This window comes from Thunnus thynnus, chromosome 3 (genome assembly GCF_963924715.1).
Source record: "Thunnus thynnus chromosome 3, fThuThy2.1, whole genome shotgun sequence".
In the NCBI taxonomy this organism is placed as follows: domain Eukaryota; kingdom Metazoa; phylum Chordata; class Actinopteri; order Scombriformes; family Scombridae; genus Thunnus; species Thunnus thynnus.
The window spans coordinates 11,798,070-11,820,413 of record NC_089519.1 but is presented as its reverse complement, the minus strand read 5'-3'; the positions used below and the strand labels follow the sequence as shown (position 1 = coordinate 11,820,413).

The following is a 22,344-nucleotide window of genomic DNA, read 5'->3' as shown; positions in this document are numbered from 1 at the left end:
ACCCCAAGAAACTAAAATAAACAGAAGCTTAGATAAACAGACAAGTCGGGTGACCTGCGTACTTCAAGCGTGAACGAGCATGTAGAAACGTAAACACCCTGTTGTCACTTCTGTCCAGATAAATATTGACGCTAGCTGCTGGAAGCTCAACAACCGCTGTGCTGCTTACCTGGAAACTGTGGCAGCTCTTGAGAAGGTGCGTAGGGTCAACCTCCGCTCTACAAGATGTGTGTGTGTGTGAGGGCTGAAAACGCAAGTCAGACAGACACACCAGGTGGGCGAGCCAGTTAAGTAAAGGGGTATCCGAGCCCCTGAGTTGCCAGATTTGAAAATTTCACAAGAAGAGAAATGGGTTTCCGCTCATTTCCAGAGAGGAAGTACTACTACTCAAAGCAGTAGCACTGAACAAGCCTTTACTTGTTTTTTTCATCTCTCTTTTTTTGAGGGATGTACTTATGTAGTTTTTGAAAACATCTACCTCTTGCAGTTTGACACAGCTTCATTAAATTGCCCCCGAAAGCCAATAAATCCAAATATTCTTAAATATGCCGGCCATTCTGCTGAATCAGTGCATTTTCCGTCCCCAAGAAATTACATGCATAAATATGCATGAAACGTATCTGTATAAAACATTATATTACCAAGCAAAGTGTCTCCTTCACTTTGTTCTAATTGCAAATTGAAGATACATCATGTAAAACCTTAATAAAAACCACCTAGAACAGTGAAAAAAATAGAATTTTAGTCTGCCCCCACTCTCTATCACTACATTTCACCATGAAATATAATGATAAGAATCCTTCAGAAATCTTTTTTTAATATTATTGTGTGACTCTATCTCCAATTTAGACATAAAATGCATTTTCTCATCAGAAATCCACAATGTGTTAGTTAAAATACAAATTTTACTCGTGTCCCCAGGTTTTCACTCAGTCCTGTTACCCTGACACTTTCCCCCTCTAAAAATTTGAGTCACTCCACAAGTCACATGATCAACAGGAAGTAGCATCATTTGAGTCTCCTGAAAGCCATGGGAAGACCAAAAGTAAGTTTTCTCACCCGGTTTCCTGTATTTTTGATCATATTGTAAGTGCGACTGGGAATGTCAATCTCAACATACAGTCCTGTTACCTAAATTATTTGTTAGATGTTAGGTTTTTTTAAGATAGGTTTGGTAAACCACTTGAAGGTGCTAAATATTCTCATGCTATCAGCATCATGCATTTATGTATTTTCTAATGCTATGCTTAAACCTCAGTCCTGTTACTTTCAGTATTGTTACTTGTATGAATGGTAACAGGATTGAATAAGAGTAACAGGAGTGAGAAGTTTGAATAGAATTGCCATTTTAAATGTGTATATGGTGTATATGTATATATTGATTAATTATAACTCTGTTCTCTTGATTTTAAGTTTTACAGTTGGAATTACTGTAGGTGTTTTCAGTTTTACAATGTGAACACATTACTTACAGGGAGCCAGTCAATTAAGTGCTGCAGAGAAGCAGCGGCGCTATCGCGCTCGACACGATGCCAACCCAGAAAGGAGAGAGAGATACTTAAAGAAGGAGCAGCAGAAATACAGGGAGGACATAGCATCAGGCAGGAAGAAAACAGTCAATAACATTAGCAAGAAGGAAAAGTGCAGAAGACGCAAAAAGTGGAGGGAGACTTACCACAGGGTCAAGTCCAGGAAAGAAGCCCTAAAGCACCTCACCACACCTCTAGGTAGCCCTCAGTGGATCTTCTTAGAGGTAAGCCATGGCAAGGGTACCCCGGATGGAGTGGGAGGGGCCCTGAAGAGGATGGCTGACAGTCTTGTCAGCGAGGGGACAGATATCCCTGATGCTTCAGAGCTGTTTCCTGTGTTGAACAAGACAGATACAACAATCAAGTCTTGTTTTGTGGAGGAGGAAGCAGCTGACAGAGCAGTGTCAGAGATGCCCAAGGATGTGCCACCAGTACCATCTACGATGGCAGGTAGGACAGCCAGAAAAGTAAAGGGGTATCTTAACCCCTGTGTTGCCAGACTTGAAGATTTCACAGATTCACTGTAGCACTGAACAAGCCTTTACTTGTTTTATTTTGGTTTGTTTGTTTGCTCTTTTTTTGAGGGATGCACTTATGTAATTTTGATGACATCTACCTCTTGTTAATTGCTCTGGACAAAAATGTCTGCCGAATGAATATAATGCCACATAAACAGCTGGAACTTCTCTTTCTAGGTGGGAAATGTCTATCACAACGCTTTAACATTATGTCCTCACTCTCCCTTTTCTTTTATATATGTACTATGTTGCCTCTAAGTACACATGCAGTCTGACACAGCTTCATTAAATTTCCCCCAAAAGCCAACAAGGGCAAATATTCTTAAATATCCATGTCTCAGGTCTGCTGTGTGTCAGTTGATTAGACATATATTTATTTAAGACTATGCATCATGTAAGGAAAATATCTAACTAAAATAATAAAGATTCTAAAAGAAACTTTTGACAGGTGGGCCTCAGCAAAACAACATGATTTATCTTTTAAGTCCTTCACGTTACACATTCTCAAACAAATGAGTCATTAATCAAATCATCAATAACTAATTACCACACAGTTAGTCTGGGACCTGTGGGGCCCCTGAGGTTCTGGGATGCTGGGCAGTTGTCTGGTTTAAGTGCTTGGTAATCCAGCCTTGGATTTACATTTATTTAATTGGGTCATTTTAATAGCTTTTCCCCCTCATTTGACAGAACCAATCAATGAAACTATAAGAAGAAATGATCTGGCAACAGAAAGAGAAAATGGACAACATCAAGGTTTGCAGAGTAAAATATTATTTAAGCTACTGGCAAGGATCTGTTAAAAAGTTTAAAAAGTATTCTATACACTTTGCAATCAACAAAAAGGAAAGTTAACTATAAATAATTTCAAATATATAATTTTAAGTATTTAAATCCTTTTTGAAAAAAAATCTCTGCAGACCTGAATATATGACAGGTGCGTCGGAGGTAAGTGCAACTTGAAAATAATGAGAAGAACTCCTGCACACTGGCTCACTTACTGCTGGACTATTTATTAAATCACGTTTCTGTCCGTCTGACCTTCATCAGGTATATGGGAAGTATCACAACACTGCCAAATATATACACTGGAGCTGCCTCAATCATGAAGCCAGAGTACTATTAGTTTGATTGATGAGCACCTCGAACTAACCCAAAGCATACGCGTCACAAGTCAGAAAAAAGGATTGGAAAGATTGGAAAAATACAAAATGACACAATATAATAATGCCAATAAATCTTACAATACATTAAATGAAACATCCATATAACCCGAATCTCTCCAAATGTCAAGAATATAAAATAACAATTGAATTAAGAGCAAAAATACTGATATATAATAAATCTTAGTGTCTTACAGACATTTGAGCGGAATTTTAATAATATTTGGGCTTGAGGCTTGTGTAGGTTGATCTATTGACATCAGGACCTGGCAACCCTGCCGGTCGCAGCGTGTTGTCGTTGGTCCACATATAAAGACGTAGTCTGCATAGAAACAGAACGGATAGAAGGTGCACACAAATTTAAACACCTATAGTCCAATGTGTTTTATAATGAAAGCCATTGAGAGTCGTTGTACTTTTTGTCACAACTTAAGCATTGGCATATGAAACGATTTGGAATACAAAACGTGAACATTTTGCTATCCTAAAAGCATAAAGTTGACACTTCTGCGCTGATCATGACGGTAATATGTGTCTCATGTTTTTTCCACACAGCACGCTCTCATCATCAACATTTCACCGTGGTACATATAAAAAACTCTGCATCATAGAGATCTGTGTTATTTTCCACGCGGTGTCCTCTCTATGCATCCCAAGTCTTGCAGGAAGGCTGCTGCCCGCGGACAGCCAGCCTGCAGAAAGGCAGAAAAAGGGCCACACAAACATGGATCTCGTCAGTAAACCGAGAAGCAAGTCTATCGTGTGGATGTATTTCGGCCTGAAAGCGGATGAAAAGGGACAACCACTGAACTCTGGCGAGGCCATTTGTCGTTTGTGCCGAAAAATTGTGCTTGCAAAAGGTGGAAACACCACGAATTTAAGAAGTCATCTGAGACGTCGACACCGTGCTGATTTTTTCGAGACCGCTTCCTCCACGACCCCTGGAGCTTTGTTTGAGGCTCAAGGTGATTTGCCATCAAATTCAGTGCTTTCACTGCAAGTATTTTGTGTCTAAAGTGTGCCTTGAGTCTTGTTGCATTGACCACCATTGCCACCACTGCATGCATCCATTCCCCTAGAACTGGCAACATGCAGTTGCAGTGAGACACTGCTATGGGTTTTTATAAAGTTACATTTAAATGGGAAGCAGTCAAAGGTGCAAAATAATCCCAGAGCTTGATGCTGTTATAGTAGATGCGCACTCTTTGCTATTTTATAACATACTTTACAAGACCACATGGTATGGTAAGTTGTCATACTTTGAAGAATATTTCATGTTGGCACACAGTTTATTTACAGTGTTATATGAATGTGTAACTTATGCCACATGTATTCCAACCATACATTGTGATATCAAGTTCATAGAGATAATTAGTATCACACTTATTCGTCGTTGAAGTAACATCAGCCAGCAAGTATTAACAGTAAAAATGCGTCTTTTTCTTAGTTGTCTAATGTCAAATTCGTTCACACGTAATGTAATTTACATTTCACATTTAGGAGCAATGATGTATTGTACACAATACAACGTCTAGTGTGGATTTTTGCACATAACAACGCTTCAAATATCTTGTTTTAACCACTTAGAGATGCTTGTACGCATGCGCATGTAAGGAGTCCACGACAAGCGCTAGAAGTAAGGTTTACGGCAGTCTCATACCCCTGCGGTTGCCATGGCATCAGTTAAACATCATTCATGCAGTCTGGTGTAAGGAGCTGACGGTAACATTAGGGGACATTTATGTTATTAAAATAGCATTTGTTACGGGAGATGCTTCTACTGTCCCGGTGCAATGATGTATCGTAAATAAGAGATCTTATTGGCCCGTCAGAGCCGCCATCTTTAGCGATTTAAAATCCCTTTTTTAACAGGCTGACCTGTCTCTTCAATACAAGCCGATAATGACTGTGGTATAATACGCGTATAGCACCGGAACCTGACTACTGTAGCGGTATCACTCCGCTGTGTTCACTTGGGCAAATCCTAGCACCTTTACATTTATTACAAAGAAACAACAGCTGTCAGTATGAATGCAGACCAGAGCGCTTCCCGGGAACATTTTCAATTGTTTGGACCTGATATGACAACTAAAGAGAAGGTCATTCTGAAAGAAGAAGATGAGTCACAAGAAGAGGAAGAGTTTGAGATCAATATCTCTGACATTTCCAGACACGCAATGGTGTCAGACTTGGAGCTGGATGAACTTGAGGACAGCAGGAATGAAATCAGTAAGGTTACAAAGAAACAGACAACATGGGCCGTGAACTGCTTCGTTGGCTGGCTGGAGTCCCAGGGGCTCCAGGTGGACCTGATGACAGTGGAGAAGACTGAGCTAAACGGGTTGCTGAGACACTTTTATGGATCAGTGCGCAACAGCAAAGGTGAGCTGTATGGGATTGCTAGTTACATTGCACTGAGAGCTGGAATTAACCGTTACTTCAAAGAGCATCCTGTCAGCCAGCCTGTGTGCTTGATGAGAGATGCAGAGTTCACCTCAGCCAACAAGGTATTTATGGGAATGCTCAAGAGAATTAGGAGGTCGGGTCGAGACATAACATCACACCATCAAGCACTATCAGCTGACGATATCCGCATCCTCAGACACTCACGTGCCATGGACACCAGCACTCCAAGGGGACTTCTGAACAAGGTCTGGTTCGATGTACAGGTGTATTTTGGCCGCAGAGGCAAGCAGGCCAACAGGAATCTGAGGCCAGATTCATTTGTAATCAGAAAAGACAAGAGAGGACTGAAATACTGCACTTTATCCTTTGGGGATGAGACAAAGTTTCAGAACGAGAAGGACCGATGTTCTATGGTTGAGAAGCAAGGGAGTGAATTCTGTCCCATCACTTCTCTTTTAAAGTACCTCAGCAAGCTCCCATCCAACGCAACCGCCCTTTACTTGCAGCCTAAAAAGGAGCTAATAAATGAAATGTGGTACAGCCACGTCCCCCTAGGAGTCAATTATCTGGGCTCAATGCTGGCTCGCATGTGTAAAGAAGCCGGCACATCAGTCATCTATACCAATCACTGCATCAGAAGCACACCCTTTCACCAGCTGTGTGACGCAGGACTGGACAGGAGAGACATTAGGCCTGTAAGCGTCCACAGGTAAGATATGTTTATTGACATGTTGCCATCTTATTTTGCTTGTATTCCATTAAAGCTGGTAAAATTGCATAAAAATGTCATCTTTATAACAGGTCTGAAAGCTCCTTTAGAAGTCACCAGACGCCATCCCTCGCGAGTAGTAAGCAGTGGAGCGAGACATTGCCAGAGAGCGATTCAGCTGGCCCAGCAGGTCTGCCACCAGACAAGTGGGCACCCCTAACTGAAGTTCACTCAAGCGCACACAATTTGCACAAGTGCTGCAATGGATTCATTATTTTAGTCATTACAGTCTAAGTGAATTATACAGATAAATGTCTGTAGAAACTCAGAGTGAACCGACATGAAAATGGATGCTGAAAGATACTAAAGACAAACTGATTATTCTTGGCGGAGGAACAAAATAAAATGATCAAAACAAACTCAAAGCTTCTGTCTTTGCTGTAAATAACTGATGTGTAAAATGTTACTATATTACTATATTTTGTTACTATAATGTAATCTGTCACTCACATTATGCTGTGACATCCTCAGAACGTCTTGTCTCTGTAACGCTCAATTTCTTGTGCTGCTTCATGCCGTCATCTTTATTTTGTTACCCAAAACAAGAAAAGCAACATTAAACATTGATGATGAAGTCCTCCTCTGGACTTTCAGTAATAATATCTCACCTTATTTTCACATTCGACTATTCTTTATTTTACAGGTTTGGATTTAAACCATGAAGAATTTTTTGAGGATGTTCCGTTTCTTCAGACTGCTTCAAACCAGAACTACGTCCCAGATGCTGTGCTGCCGCCTGGTGAGCCGTGGCTCCATGGTGGCCCCACCCGAGCGGTGCTGTCCCTGCCTTCCTGTCTGTGCCTGTGTGGGATTGCTGGGTCTGGAATATCTGGTCCTGGATCTTCTGGTGAGGAGCAGATGGGAGAGATGAAGGTGTACGCCAAGTGTCACCTTCAGCAGGGCGTTATGTTTGGGCCTTATGTAGGAGAAGTGTGCAGAGCACAAATGCCCACCAACCTCAAATATGCCTGGGCTGTGAGTAGTCAAATCTTTACAGAGTAATACTGTGTAGATAATATTTTAAATATAGACGCAGTTTAAAATCAAGTAATTGTGAAAAATGTGTTGCTTGGTTCTTATCTCCAGATCAGGGATGATGCTGCTTTTGTGTACGTTGATGCTTCTGATGAAAACAAATCTAACTGGATGAGGTGGGCACATCTTACCGTCCCTTTCACGTCATGTCTTTTATAATGCACTCTGACATTGAGTGAATGCTTTTATTTTGTTGGTCACAGTTACACACTGTATGTGTTTGCTCTCTGTTTCAGATATGTAACATACACCAGCAGTGAGGAGGAACACAACCTGGTCGTTTTCCAGTTTTACCGTCACATCTACTACAGGGTCTCCCAGCCCATCACAGAGGGAGCTGAGCTCAGGGTCTGGATTGGCAAGGATTATGCCACCCTGCTGGGCCTCGGGATGGGTGAGTCCTGTTCTAGTTACTGATGTTGTAGATGCAGGCTACCAGATCCATTTTAGTCATTCACTTTGTCAATTTAAAGTGGCTGTAATCAATATTTTTTATAATAACAATGTATGAAATTACAGTGTGTGTAATGCCAGAGGTGTCGCTTGTAGTGATGAACCTATAGAGAATTATCACCTGACTCTGCAGCTCCTCTCAACGATATGGAGCTTTATAGTGAGTTTCAGCTCATTGTTTAGCGGTTCGGCCCTCAACTGTTGTGCTTCACTTTCACAGTGTTGTTTTCGGCTGCAGCAGGCAGCTGTTTTCAGAGAGAAAAGCTACTTTGCACTAACTGTTCAGCACCAAACGGCAAACAGACACAGTTAGCTCAGAGCTAAAGGAGAGTGAATCCAAATGAATGATAATGTTGCTCCATAACTGCTGGATGTGTAAATAGACAACTGTTTTTTAACAAGTTTGTGTTCACAACTTGTTTCTGCTTCCCCCAAGTGTTAAAAAATCATTAGGTTACAGGCCATTCGATAATATTCGTCCCTCAACGGGCAATTTGATCAAGCAAGTTTTCAAACACATAATCATTTAACTTACACTAAGTCTGGGCAATAAAACGATAGCAATATATACCAGTGATAGACAATTTGTCAATAGAATTAAGAAAATTGTTTGATAGTTTCACATTAATGCATTAAATGCAAACCTCCATGAAAGCACATAACGAATACACTAAGTTCAGTTGCTTGCGTGCTCCCTCCCTGGCTCATAAACAGCCTATCACATCCCTTTATAATGGAGCGTGCTATGAGTGACACGCAAACAGCCAATCATTTAACAGGTGTGTTGTTCGATATGTACTGCATACTGCCACAATATTGAACGATTAAGTATGCCATTACCAGGGGTACATCCCAAGTGGGGCTGAACAATTAATCAGAATATTATCTATATGGTAATATGGCCAAGTGCAATATCCAAATGGCAGAAGCTGAAACACTGTTATAAACGAAGTACTGTAGTGCTGAAGAGATGCCCTGGCCTACAAATCTTGTTCAGATCTCAGAAAATGTTTCTTTGGTACAGATCCCAACAAATGTCAAATCATCATGATTTAAAAAAAAAAATTTCAGTGAAAATGGAAATTGTGATGCAAGTTTTTACCGTCCGACATGCCCCCTTGTTGGATTTCAGTTACTGATTGGACACTGAAGCTGATCAGACTGATCTGATACATCACAACATCACTGAGTGGAGAGAGATTACAGACTAAACTCAAGTGTATCACTCCCTACATGTTATTTGTTTTCTGATTCACCGTCTAGTGAAAATCTGTTAATTGTTCGTCTGATCAACAAAAGAACTGTAAACAACTTTCTTCATTAATTAGAAAGATTTTTCTTTTTGTGATCTGTTATTACCCCCACTAACTTTTATTATGGATAAATTAAAGTCAGGGAGAGTCTCAGCTGCTGCCGTCATGAGAAACAGACGTCGCTTCCTATGACGCTTAAGAGGAAAGGTGGTCTCAATTTCTCTAAACACATATTTCCTCGTTTCCTCTCTCCTCGCATGGTTTCCTTGTGTCTCTCCATGCATCCTCGGTGGGAGGGACTAAGAAAAGAGGAAAAGACACAAGTGAGGGAAACTTGGATGCAATTTAATAGAATTAGGATGTACCCCAGCACACTGTTCACACTGAAGTATACTCAAGCAAGACAGTCACATGACTGTATCACAGTCTGCCATTGTGCAGTCTGAAGAGATGCAGTGCATTTTGGGGTAGTTGAGTATGTCCAGTAAGCTCACGCCAGTGGATCTTTTAATACATCCATGTTCATGCTGCGTACATCCAGGCATTTCTTGTGTACACAAAATCCACATACTATGCGGTTGGAACACACTACATCCTCAATTTGACGTCATACTTCATATGAATAGTACATTAGAAGATGGCGGTGGTCTAAGGAGATGGATGCAAACTTCTCCATCAGACAAACTTGAGGTTTTGTGATATGACAACCTGATATTTAGATTTTAAGTGACAAAGTGTCTTTATAATGAGAACAGGGCATGGTTCTCAGTGGATATAAGAAAATATTTTGAAAAACAGTAAAGTTTGAATCAAAACTAGCTAACATGCCTACAGACACCAACAGAGGGAAAAATCAACAACCAATGAATGCTAAAGCTAACGTGAGTGACAGTGAAACCTCCATGGATCCAAATGTACCAGATACCAGGATGGTATTTGAAGCTACTCCAGATAGCACAATCAACATCTTTTCTGCCCCAACCACCAACTCTCCCTTGAAATGTGTCACCAAAAAGAAGAGGCGTGAATGTAACAATAGCAGTGACAGTAGTAATAGCAACTCAGACATCTTGGCAGCAATCCAGGAATTTTCCAACAAACATGACAAGATGTTCCACAAGATTTCAGTGATTGAAATGACAGCAGATGCAACTTTTAACAATTGAGAAACTGTCCTCTAAAAGTAAAAAGAACATCTTGTTGTGGATGTTAATCGATATAAAGAAATTCTGAAGCACACAGAGTTAGAGATTGAAGATATGAAAAAAGAAAACCTGAATCTTGAGGGCAGGAGTTGCTGAATGCAAACACTAAGGTTGGAGATGGGCTTTGAGATGATATGGATTGAAAGAGGAGGCCGATGAAGATGTGAGGAAAAGTGGTGATTTATGTTGTTGGAAACGTTGCTTCCGGGCTTCATGAATATCTGGAGAAAGGATGGATCCCACAGATCTATTATCATCTTGTTTGCACTCCACCGTCTCTGTGATGCTGTTTGGAAGAGCACCAAAGGAGCAACTTTCTGCTGGATAACAAACTGCAGCTCACTGAGGCACTGTCTCCAGAGAATAGAGTTGCAAGAGAGAAGCTCTGGCCACTTGTGAAAAAAGCACGGGAAGAAGGGAAAAAAGCTTCCTTCCTTGGCCCTTTTTGCTATGATGGATGGAAAAAAATGGATCACTTGGACATCAATTAATTCTTTTAGGTTCGCACATCTGATGGATTGAGATGCTCACATTTTAATAACTCTGCTGAGCAATTCCCACCACTGTCTCGACTGGAGAGTTAATTCAAGTGCATCTACTGAATACATCGAACATCGACTATGGTTGGCTACATAATGGGCCATCCTCCATGCCAAGAAACACTCAGTGAAGAAAGCTGAGTTATGTTATATTGTCTATAATTCTTTTCCAAAGACAAATTAAATGAACAGTCCTACCAATAATGTAGCGACCAATATGAATAATATGTTCTCTAATTGTTTGGTTTTTCATAACTTGTATTGCAACTTTACTTAACCATGGGTGTTATTTCAAAGTTGAATAATAACTGAGCTTCACAAGTGTATAATTTTGATTAAATAACTGAATTGAAAAAGGCATCAGTTACATACAAACTGTTATGTTAAGGTTTGCCCTGAAGTTATTTTGTTGTTTTATCAATACCGAGTTAAATGATTATATGGTACCATATACTGTATTTCTCTTCAGTCACTGTATTTGTTCACCATATCTCACTGCTTGTCTATCACTGGCTCTTTCAAAGGAGACTAAAACACACCTTAAAGTTCTTGTTACCTGTTTACTTGAGAGCTTGTAATTATTTATTTATTTTTTCATTTTTTTGTCTGTAATTTCTTTGACGGATTTTAAGTTAAATTCTCTTTTTGTATTTTGTAAAAGAAGTGAGGCCAACCTAATACTTCTTCATGCTACCAACCACTCTGCCGGAGTCTCAATCTTCCTGCATAGATTTAAAGAAGATATTGTAGAGGTGGTTCCTTCAAACGATGGCAGATGGATTGCAATCACACTTAAGCAGGATACTTCAGTTTTCATTGTGTGTAATATTTATGGTCACAATTCTCATTCCTCCAATAAGGTGCTTTTTTGCCAGATAATCTGGATTAATTCTGAATTAAATGAGCTCTTATATAAATATTCAGACTCTTATTTAATTTTATGTGGTGACTTTAATGAATGTGCTGATGATGCGATGGATAGGTTTCCTCCAAAACTTTGTCAGGGTTTTCAAAGAAATAATCTTATTTTAAAACTGTGTTCTGATCACTCTCTGACTGATACACAGTGCTCTTTAAATCCTGAAATACAAGATTTTACTTAGTCTAATAAGAACTGATCCTCTAGATCCAGGATTTACCTTTCTTTGATCTCATCATCTGTTCTTCATCTTGTTAAATATGTCTCTCATTCTTTTGCTCCTTTGTCAGATCATGAGCAAATCATTTGAAAGTTAGGTGGCTTACAACTAAAAATACATCAAACTTATTTGAATTTGGCCAATTGTGTATTTACAGGATCTAGAGCCAAATGGCTAGAGGACAGGGAAACAAACTAGCTACAGTAGAACTCAGTGTAAAGACCCAAAATTAATTTCCAACTTTGTCTCTTCCGTTTATGGTAATTTATATGTCTGAATTCAATGACTGTTCCTGTGAAAGTTTTATCAGTAAGATAAGAAAACATTTTTATGCTATTGATGGACCTTAAAATACGATTCTGATCTGACAATAAGAGAAATTAAAAAAAGCTCTTTTCTCAATGAAAAAAGGAAAATTGTCAGGTATTGATGGTCTGTCAGTTGGATTTTATATTCATTTTTGGGACCTGATTCAAAACTCTTTACTTTGTATGTACAGAGAAAGTATCGATCAGAGAGAGATGATCACAGCTGTGAGAAGGGATTATTTCCCTTATCCCAAAACCGGATAAAGACACTTAGTTAATAGATAATTAGCAGCCTATTACTCTTCTTACTATTATAATCTAACGATTATCATTTTTGGCCATGGCTTGTGTGAACAGACTAAAGACAGGATTTAATCATGCTGTCGCTGAAACACAGTCAGGTTTTATTAAAGGCCGACATATTATCAATAATATCAGACTTATCTTAGATTTATTGGACTATGCAGACTCAGTACATTCAAAAGCTTTTATTCATTTTTTAGACTTTTACAAAGCCTTCAAGACTATTGAACATAAGTTTCTTATAGTATGTCCTTAATTGTTTGGTTTTGGAAAAACTTTTATAGATACTATTGATATGTTTTATAAAGGAATCAATAGCTCCATGGTTATTAGGTTATTCACTTCAACGCCTCCCATATATTTGATATAAAACATGGTGTCAGACAACGTTGTCCTATTTCACCCTTTTCATTTATTTTAGGTGTTGAAATATTATCACTAAATATTGTACATGATCCAGATTTTAAAGGCATCTCTATATTTAATAAAGCAACTAGCTGATGACACAACTGTTTTCTTAAAAGGTAAAGATCAGTTACTGAAAGCTGTTGATCTCATTGGACAGTTTTCTCTTGCTTCAGGTTATTGTGTATTAATGTGAGTTATTGCCCATACATGATTGTGAAGATACATTGATAGAAAATGTTCCTGTAAAGAACACAGTTAAGTATTTAGGCATTTATATAATTAAAAACCTTGTAGCCAGACAGACACTGAACTTTACTGGACAGATTAAGAAAATTAATTATCCAAGGCTGAGGGCCTTTCTCACTTTGTTTATCCTTCCCTTTATCTTTTTGTTAATGACCGCACAGCTAATGAAATCAACAAGTTATTCATTGACTTCGTTTGTAAAAATAAAACTCACAAACTTAAAAAGGCAGTACTTTCTAACAGGTGTGCAGAGGGAGGTCTTGTAGTTTTAAATTTCATTGATACCGTACAAACACACAAATCAATTGGCTAAAAAGATGCCTGGCAAACTCATATTTTTGATAAAATTGGTGGTCTCTCCTTTGTATTGACATGTAATTACTCACCTAACAGACTTCTTGTCTCAACAGCAATCCCTTCTTGTCTCGAAGTTAAACTTCAGCCACAATTTTTGTCCTCATAAAACATTCTTATTGAATAATGATAATGTAACTATTAGGAATAAATCTCTTTTTTTATCCCAAGCGATTCCAAAGAAATATCGTCAACATTTTGTCTATTTTTGATGAACATGGTCTTATACTGTCCTGTGAGCTTTTTATAACTAGACACAACTTTCCAATTCCTTTTAAAGAATACAACTCTGTAATCAAAGCCATACCTTCTGGATTAATCCATCTTATTAAGAGTCACCTCTGTTTTGGTGGAAGAAAAACCCCAGATGCTCCATCTGCTTTTGAACAGTATCAACATATATGACAAGAAATGTAATAATAAACATATTCATCAATTTTTTCAAAGTAAAAACAAAATCACCCTGAGAGGAAAATTTTATTGGAACTCACATTTGGAAGAAATGAACTGGAAAAAACATGACTTTTACCTAATACATTTTGTATTCCTAACTAAGTCAAAGAAGTTAATTTAAAAATTTTACATAAAACCTATCTAGTGAATTCTATAGCCTCTTTCACGCATAGTTTCTGGTAAATTACTGGAATAACCTTTCAGGCACCACTAGTGATTTCCACTATTCACACATGCAGCTACATTCAGGAACATTTCCGTCTTGCGCCTTTTCACACATGCCATGGCAATGCCGGAATAGATGTGGCAAGGGACAATCCAGCAGATTGAAGTATTGCAACACTTATGAATGCCAACCGCCATTAAAACCTAACAGAAGAAGAGGGTGAAAGGGTCAAGCTTATGTTACTGTATTGCCTATTTCTTGCCTCAAATGTTTCCAGAAGTATATTTTTGTGTACTGTTTAGCTGTAATATGAGAACTTTTGTGACATGGCCGCCATGTTGTAAACTGACGTGCCAAAACCAAGCACCGCCCAACTCACAGTACGTCACCCATACATCAAGTCTTGTGATTGGTTCGCTCACTTCATGTGAAAAAATCTTCCCTCAGACAGATGCAACCCTTTACATGCTTGTCCCTGCAATGTTACTGCTTCCATTCACAACTCAGCTGTAATGGTATTTTCCCTGAAATGTTACAAGGTCTTGAGGTGGGAAATTGGCGGTACAGATTTCCCTGAATATTGATCCCTGCTCCCATTCACACATGACCCCATGCAGGAAATATTCCTGAACATTTCAGGGATAGACTGCATGTGTGAAAGGGGCTTATAATTTCCAGATATGTGGATGTAGATAACTCTTGTTCTTTTTGTGGACAAGGTGATGAAACAGCTATCCATTTATTCTTTCAGTATAAAATAACAATGACATGTTGGTCTGATGTAAATTCTCGCTAATGTTACTCAGTGTTTTACTGTTAAAGATATAATTTGTTACTCTGACAATATGAGTAACAAATCTCTAAACTATGTTGTTTTTTTTTTTTTTTTATTGGAAAAATTCTTTATTAATAAACAGAAGTTTTTAGGTTCACAACCCTTTTTACCTTTTTTTTTAATGGCTTTAACTCTGTTTAACTCTCTTGCTCTTACAAACAATAAAACAAACAACAGGTTCTTAGAATATTACAGAAATGTACTGATTAAACCCCTGAAGTCAAATTAATTGCTCTTTTCTAATGTCTGTTCTTATTTATTGTAAGATTTGTATTTATGTTTTTATCATTATTATAAATATTATTATTTAATTTTCATCTTATTTAGAATATTTATTTGTCTCTCATTACATTGATTTGTTTCATCTCTTATTTTTTATATACTATTTTTTGTTGTTATCAGCTCTCCTGTATAGTGTTACTTGTTTGGGCCTGACGTAATATGTACTTTTTTTTGTTTGCTGAATAAAGTTTTGTATTTAAAAAAAAGTATGCGAACACAGGCAACAACAGAAACAGCGTGGAGTGAGAAATGAGTGCAGACGGTGAGGAGATAGTTGATAAAAAGAGAAGGGTCAGCTCACCAGTATGGCAGTTTTTTGGATTTTTGAAGTCTGACCGATGTCAGAACACCGCTGTGTGTAAACTGTGCAGGAAAACCATCCCGACCAAGAGCGGGAATACAACAAACTTGTTTTATCACCTTAGCCGCTTCCACCCTTTGGAGAACACAACATGTCGTCAGTCACGACCCACATCTGCTGCATCTGTAGAAACAGCCCACAGACAGTCCACGATGCAGAGATATTCAGCAACAATACTGTGTGACCAAACATCCAAACGGTATCAAGGTGAGATCATTCCTGTATATTTATTTATTTGTATTTATTTGTGTAAATGTATTTATTTCTGTGTGGTTTTCATTGTTGTGTTAACATTAAAATTATTACCTGTGTACGTTGATAAATAAAGTGGTTAAATTCAACCTTTTTTCTCCTGGTCTTTATTAAAAATAGGTCATTAAAAATGATCAATTATCAATATTGATTGAAATGAAACATTTTTTTGTGATAATTTTTTCAGCTATGTGGCCCAGCCCTAATTTACACCAATACAAATCTAAAAAAAAATACAAATATGACAGTGTTAGAAAAAGTTCAAATACACACCTTTTAATGTAGCTAAAGTTAATCCATAGCTGGCCAACAGTATCCATCATCACAAAGGAAGACACATTATGTTCTGGTCAGACTCTGTGTTGTTATTAAAGAATAAGGACCACCTAAACAGACAGAAGTGATATCAGCAGGTATGTTTATATGCTGATTAATGTGCTCATTAGCTATCTAGCCTGCTAACTACATTAGTGGTGTACTTTTCCCTGGTCAATATTTGTTTATTGGCTTGTTAAACAAGCTGCAGAACAAGATGTGTGTTCATGTGTGTAAGTTGGATAAGAAGGAGACTTTTGCAGAAAAGCTAATGTGGGTCATTGTTCAGTGTGTGTTGCTCTTGTGTTGTGCTGCAGGCTGCTGTCTGGCTGTTTATTTATGTGACAGCACAGTCAATGCAAAGATATTACAAATTTGTCCTTTTTTTTTTTTTTCTTTTCTTTTCTTGAAGGAGAACACAAGACTTTGGATTTATAGGGCAGATATATATTCTGTAGTGAAAAGAAGATGCAATTTAATTTCATTTAGACTATAAATTTAATGAGGACTTGTATGATAAAGTTTTTAAAACTGCTTCATTAGCTTGCTAAAATAAGCCAATATCCTGTGCATCTGTTTTTGGTGGGGGATATAGGTGAGAATGTGAAATGTGAAGTTGGAGACAAGGAGACGGTTCTGCGGCTCCTGCAGGACATCCAGTTGGTCACCCTCCCAGAGCCCAGCAGCTCCTCCCTTTGGTCAGACCACAGCCAATCACAGAGCCCCATGCCTGTCATCAATGACGTGACCACCATGTCAAACCCGGACGCAGTTAGTGATTCAGGGGCAATTTCTGCCTCTGCCCTCACATCCTCCCCCCTCATCTCTTTCCCTTCACCTGGCTTGCATCAGTTGGAAAAGTATGATTTTATGCCTGGAACTGAGAAACTGCTGAGTAACCCGAACGCCACACACAACAGTCCCTGGTACTTCTTTGGGTTTGAGCCGGACCCCACCGGGCGGCCATTGGACCGGAGCACGGTGGTGTGTAAGCTGTGTGGGGAGCGTGTGGGCTGTGGCGGAGGAGCAGCAGATATCCAAAACCATCTGACCAGCAAGCACCACATCAGACCACGTGACATCAACAAGGAACGCAGTCTTCTGACAATAGGTGACTATTGCTCTTTACTGCCTGTTTGTGATGCACAATAAATAACAAAAAAAATATCAAAGTTGATTAGGGAAAGTTCTGCTTTATTTCACCTTGAACCTTATTTTCATATATTTCCCCATCATTTCTGTCAGTTATGATAATGTATTCACCAGAGTAACTGCTGAGATCTGTGAATGCAACATTGCTACAGCAAGTCCAATGGGGAAAAAACCTGAGCACAATACATACAGGTTTCAAACAAGCAAACAGCGGTGTCACATCAACTAAACCACTTTATTTGGTGGTAAATCCAAAACTGAAAACACCCAAAATGTTGTTAATAATCCCTGATTGCACTGGAAAACTGTGCACTCAACTAGACTAAATACGGTGTGTCATAGCTGAACCAGGAAGCCAGTCTGTAAACTGTGATGTATATTTACAACAGACAGTTTAGGTAAAAATGAACGGCCAAAACTACAAAAATAAGATACAAATTGTATTTCCTCTCAACTATCTGAAGTTCTTGTGGTACTGTGAAGAATTCCTGAACAACATGTGAGTCAAAAACAGGTATTTTTTGTTAACACTAATATTCTGTATGTACAGGTTTACTTCATTAACTGGAATCTAATTTAGTACAAATTTCAACCACAGCTTGACCAGTTGTAAAAATGTGTTGCCAAAGCTCATTTGTCATTGAGGATTTGTACTTTTTCTCAGGTCAACAACGCTCACAGCCGGTGATGGTGAACAGCGGTCTGGTCAGTACATTCCCACTGGTACTTTCTGCTCAAGTGACCGATGCCATCACCAACTTTCTCATCATGGATCTCCAGCCCCCGGCTCTGGTAGAAGGAGAAGGCTTCAAACAACTGATCCACACCCTGCTGCCCTCCTACAAGGAGCTGCCGTCGCCTTGCCAGCTGGAGAACCTCCTAAAAGAACAACACACCAAAGGCAAGACGAGCCTGGCTCAGCTGCTGAGGAGGAAAACTGGGATTGGAGAAAACGAGGAGATATCTGACTACACTGTTCCCATTGAGTATGAGCCCAGGAGACGTGGACGACCTCCCAGCTGTCGGAGAGAGGTTCCTCACTTTGTCACGTTAAGTGTGGATGTTTGGTTCCATAACTGGCAGGGCAGTACTGAGAGGTACCTCACCCTCTGGGCGCATTACATAGACTCTAACTTTAGTTTTCAGAACCTTGCCTTGGCAACCCAAAGGCCGACAGAAAGTGGGGTGAAAGACTACAGCCTTCGAGCAGTGGAGGCCCAAGTGAAAGTTATGGCCCAGGAGTGGGGAATCTCCCAGCCCAATCTGGTCTTGCTGGGAGGGGAGGGAAGGAACAAGATGAGACTGGGACCAATAAAAAGCGAGAAAGGCGGAGAGGCTTCAGGAAGCGTCCCTCACCCGAACTCAACAACCTTTCTTGAGAGGGATGATTCAGTGTCACCTGAAGAACCACATGGCTTAGAACTGAGCCATTCAAGTGAAGGTCTGCCATCTGTCCCATGCTTCTTCAGCGCTGTGCAGGGTTGCATTGAGGAAGTAATGTCACACCCTGTCATCTCCAAGACCCTCACCCAATTCCAGGGTGTTCTTTCAACCCTGTTCCTGCCACCTGCTCTAAACAAAGGCTCATATCAGCACTACGCCCAGAGCCTGTTGCAAGGCATGACGAAACAGGACCACGCGGAGCTGAAGTCGTGGGCTCACAGTCGGCCCACCTGGAATAAGCTGTATCCTCTGCTGAACACGCTCATCAAACATAAAAGCCTTTTCTGTGATATGATAAAAGAGATAAAAGGCGAGGGCTTGTCCAAAGAAGACACTGCTTCAGAGTCCAGTTCATCTGGCAGCTGCCTTGCAAACTCCACCTCCAACACGTCTTCATCAAGCATCGCACCTTTGCGTTCTGAATGGAAGGTTCTGGAGGAGCTGTGTTTGGTCCTCAAACCTCTGGACGTGGCGTGTCGAACCCTCGCCAAGGAGGCCTTCCCCCGTCTGTCCCTCATCAAACCCATTCTCACTGGCCTGCTCTCCCGCCACCTCGTATCCCGGCCGGGAGACTCGTCATCCACCTTGAAGGAGGTGAAGAGGACGATGAGGCGGAGCTTGGCGAGCTGTTACGACAACCCTGTTGTCAACAGGGTTCTGTGTGTGGCCTGTTCCCTCGACCCCCAGTTCCACGGGCTGGGATTCATGGAGGAGAAGGTGAGTTATAAATACAGGGAAAGCCCCACCCCCCTTAGTTACTGTTGCTATTGTCAAGCTTCTTGTTCTCACATGGCAGATATGCAGTTTGCAGTGATAATGGTGGCAGATTTACCATTAAAATTATTTGTACATTTTGAAATAATGGGTCCCTGATTTCAGACAGATGTAAACAAAAGCAGGATCTTAAATATAGATAAATACAAAGAATTTTTAGCATAAATAAAAATAAGAATAAAAAATAAAGTAGGGTACAAATTTGGCAACAGTTGATTTAAATTTGGAACTATCAGGTCAAAGAATGAGTAAACTAGACTGAAACTGAACAGGCATTCGATGCCAGCTTGTAGTGATTGACAGTTTTTGGTACTCTTGTGTGAGGGTCACTTTCCGATTGGTACCAAAACATTATTGAGGTTTGATATCCTGTCCTATGAGTAGCCACACACACGCAAGTCTAATACTAAACATTTTTTCAAAAGTAGTGTTTTAATAACTTCCTGCCTGTATCTTTTGGGATTTCTAGTTTGTTAATTATTAATGATTTATATTTAACGGGAAGTCACTGTTTTCCTGTCTATGTCCATTTCTGGTGCTTCTGTACTTGAATGTTACATTGGCAGGACAGACCGAATGACATAAACCTTTGAGGCTGCCTTCTTGATCTGTCATTCAGGAAGTCCTGAATATAACTTAGGCCTTTGCCAGTCGATGTTCACAGTTATCTATTGTTATATCTAAAGATTTGAACAATTAAATTGTTTTTGTCCTGATTATTTTTAAGGAGCAGACAGCGACTTTTGATTGGCTGAAGAAAGAGGCTGTCAGGATAGTGAAGGAGGACAGGAGGAGAGCTCAGGGTAAGAGCAAGAGGAGCCCCTCCCCTGGGTCACCAGAGTCAGATAGTGACTTCTTGAGGAGAAGCAAACGGCTCAAAGAATCCCGCCCAATCAACTTCAGAGAGATCGAAGATGAAGACTATGAGAGCGACACAGTAGAGGCAGATGAGAGCGAGTCTGCAGATCCAGGCTCACAGGGTGGACTCTCTGGTATGGAGTTCCTCCTGGGAGACCTGTTCTGCTCAACCCCTCGGAGCAGGCAGAGCTCCGTGGAGGAGTCTGTGGACATGGAGATGTCTGTCTTCAGAGCTGACAAGGGAGCTTCGCTGGGAGTGGAGCCCCTGCAGTGGTGGAGGACAAAGGCAGTGCAGTTCCCTCTGCTGTCCACGGTGGCACGAGCGTACCTGGCTGCCCCGGCGGTGGCAGGTAACACCGCACAGGACTTTGTGCAGGAAGGAGCGGGAGCCACATACAGGAAGAGAGCCAACATTCCACCAGAAAGTTTGGACGCAATCCTGTTTCTGCACCACAACCACATGCCCACCAGTGAGGGTGGGCAAACAGCAGTTAGGAATGAAGACAAGAACAGTGTGATGGAGAAGGTCTCATAAACTGACACACAACATTCATTCCTATTTGACAAGCTCCAAATATAACCTTTTTAGCTGCATGCTAAACCCTTTTCCTCATCCAAATTTAAACCTGATTCATACCTTAAACTGAAGCCCTAAATCAAACTGCCCATTAAAAATATGAGGAATGTCCCCACGTTGGACATATGAGGATATTCATGTACACATACACAGAGCAGTAGGCCTCATAAGACATCTTTCTTCTTAATTTGATCAATTTCCTGTTGAAACAGGATGCTGAGTTGAGACGCACAACATACAGAGGTCATATTAAACTTAAAACTAAGCACATATTTGAAGGAAAGTTTTTTTATTTGAGGTTGGTCTCTATATTTAATCGGAACATTCTTCAACCATCTTAAGTTTCATCGACTATAATTGACCTAATTTGCCCCGATATGTGCAACAAGCTAAAAGGTTCAAATGTAAATTTAAAGAAGCGTTTGTTTTTCACAAACATTTTTTTTCACTTCCTTCAGACTAAAGAGAAGGAAGCCAGAGACAAGTAAACTCATTTTATGTACTGTATATAGTTTGGACTACTGCTGATCTACATTTAACTTTTAGTGTGTATTAACAACCTTGTAGCGCCTAGTGCCTTACCTCGTTTCAGTACTATCATACAGTAGATATTAACGTTGTTCTTAATTTTTATTCCTCTCCTTAATGCTCATTTGTAACAACTATATGACTGTGAGTGTGTAGATTGTCTGTCCTGATTAGAAAGTCCTCTATGGTAGTGTTGTGTAAAACTACTATGCCTTTGCTTTTGAATTATTTTCTGTTATGGATCAGTAGATTATGAAAGAAAAATCCAAAGACTGAATATTAGTTCACTTCATGCTGCTCTTCCTTCATTTTACAGAAGACATTTTGAATTGTCAGTAAAATAGTGATAGAACTTGAACTTAATATTTTAAATATATATATATATATATATAAAAACTGGTCACTTGCATAGAACTGTCATTTAAAATCTCAAAATGTGCATTGTTTACTCTGTTACTGTAAGTCTGCTGTATTTCAGAAGAAGATTTTAGATGTGTAGTGAAACTTAAAATGTTTTTTAAAACATTTACAAAGTATGATACGCTTTTTCAGCACCACATTGTACACTGTAACATAATGGATGAAGCTTATTAGCACAAAGCCTGTATCATCTTAGACTGACGTTATTGAACTCTTTGCATATTCACATACATGCAGAATAACTGTTTGTCTTACTGTACTGTAAATAAAACTGTGTACAAACACAGTATATTATTTGTA

The 22,344-nt window shown here is 39.6% G+C and overlaps 2 protein-coding genes across 6 annotated transcripts in view; one reads left to right on the top strand and one right to left on the bottom strand.

Annotated features, from left to right (window-relative positions):
• The window catches only part of LOC137179501 (nocturnin-like), a 16,894-nt gene extending 15,197 nt beyond the window's left edge, over positions 1–1,697 (bottom strand). Inside the window, exon 1 of one of the 2 annotated variants that reach the window (XM_067584221.1) lies at positions 1,676–1,697. The gene's annotated coding sequence lies outside the window, so the exon portion shown is untranslated. Of the gene's footprint in view, positions 1–169; positions 352–1,675 lie in introns of those variants that run through there. The other variant, XM_067584219.1, reaches the window with a different exon arrangement.
• On the top strand, positions 93–22,344 carry LOC137179497 (E3 SUMO-protein ligase ZBED1-like). Of its 4 annotated transcripts, none has more exons than XM_067584202.1 (9): positions 93–196; positions 922–1,045; positions 1,475–1,979; positions 7,029–7,360; positions 7,472–7,536; positions 7,657–7,814; positions 16,888–17,403; positions 18,109–19,604; positions 20,389–22,344. In XM_067584202.1, exons 2-9 carry the CDS (start codon positions 1,031–1,033, stop codon positions 21,052–21,054), a joined length of 3,753 nt encoding a protein of 1,250 aa, XP_067440303.1. In that variant the 5' UTR covers positions 93–196; positions 922–1,030; the 3' UTR covers positions 21,055–22,344. The 4 variants fall into 4 exon arrangements, 3 of the variants coding, with proteins under 3 accessions (XP_067440303.1, XP_067440304.1, XP_067440302.1); XR_010927825.1 differs by lacking the exons at positions 93–196; positions 922–1,045; positions 1,475–1,979 and adding exons at positions 4,188–6,325; positions 6,418–6,515 and having other exon boundaries at positions 20,389–21,204; positions 21,268–22,344; XM_067584201.1 differs by lacking the exons at positions 93–196; positions 922–1,045; positions 1,475–1,979 and adding exons at positions 4,188–6,325; positions 6,418–6,515.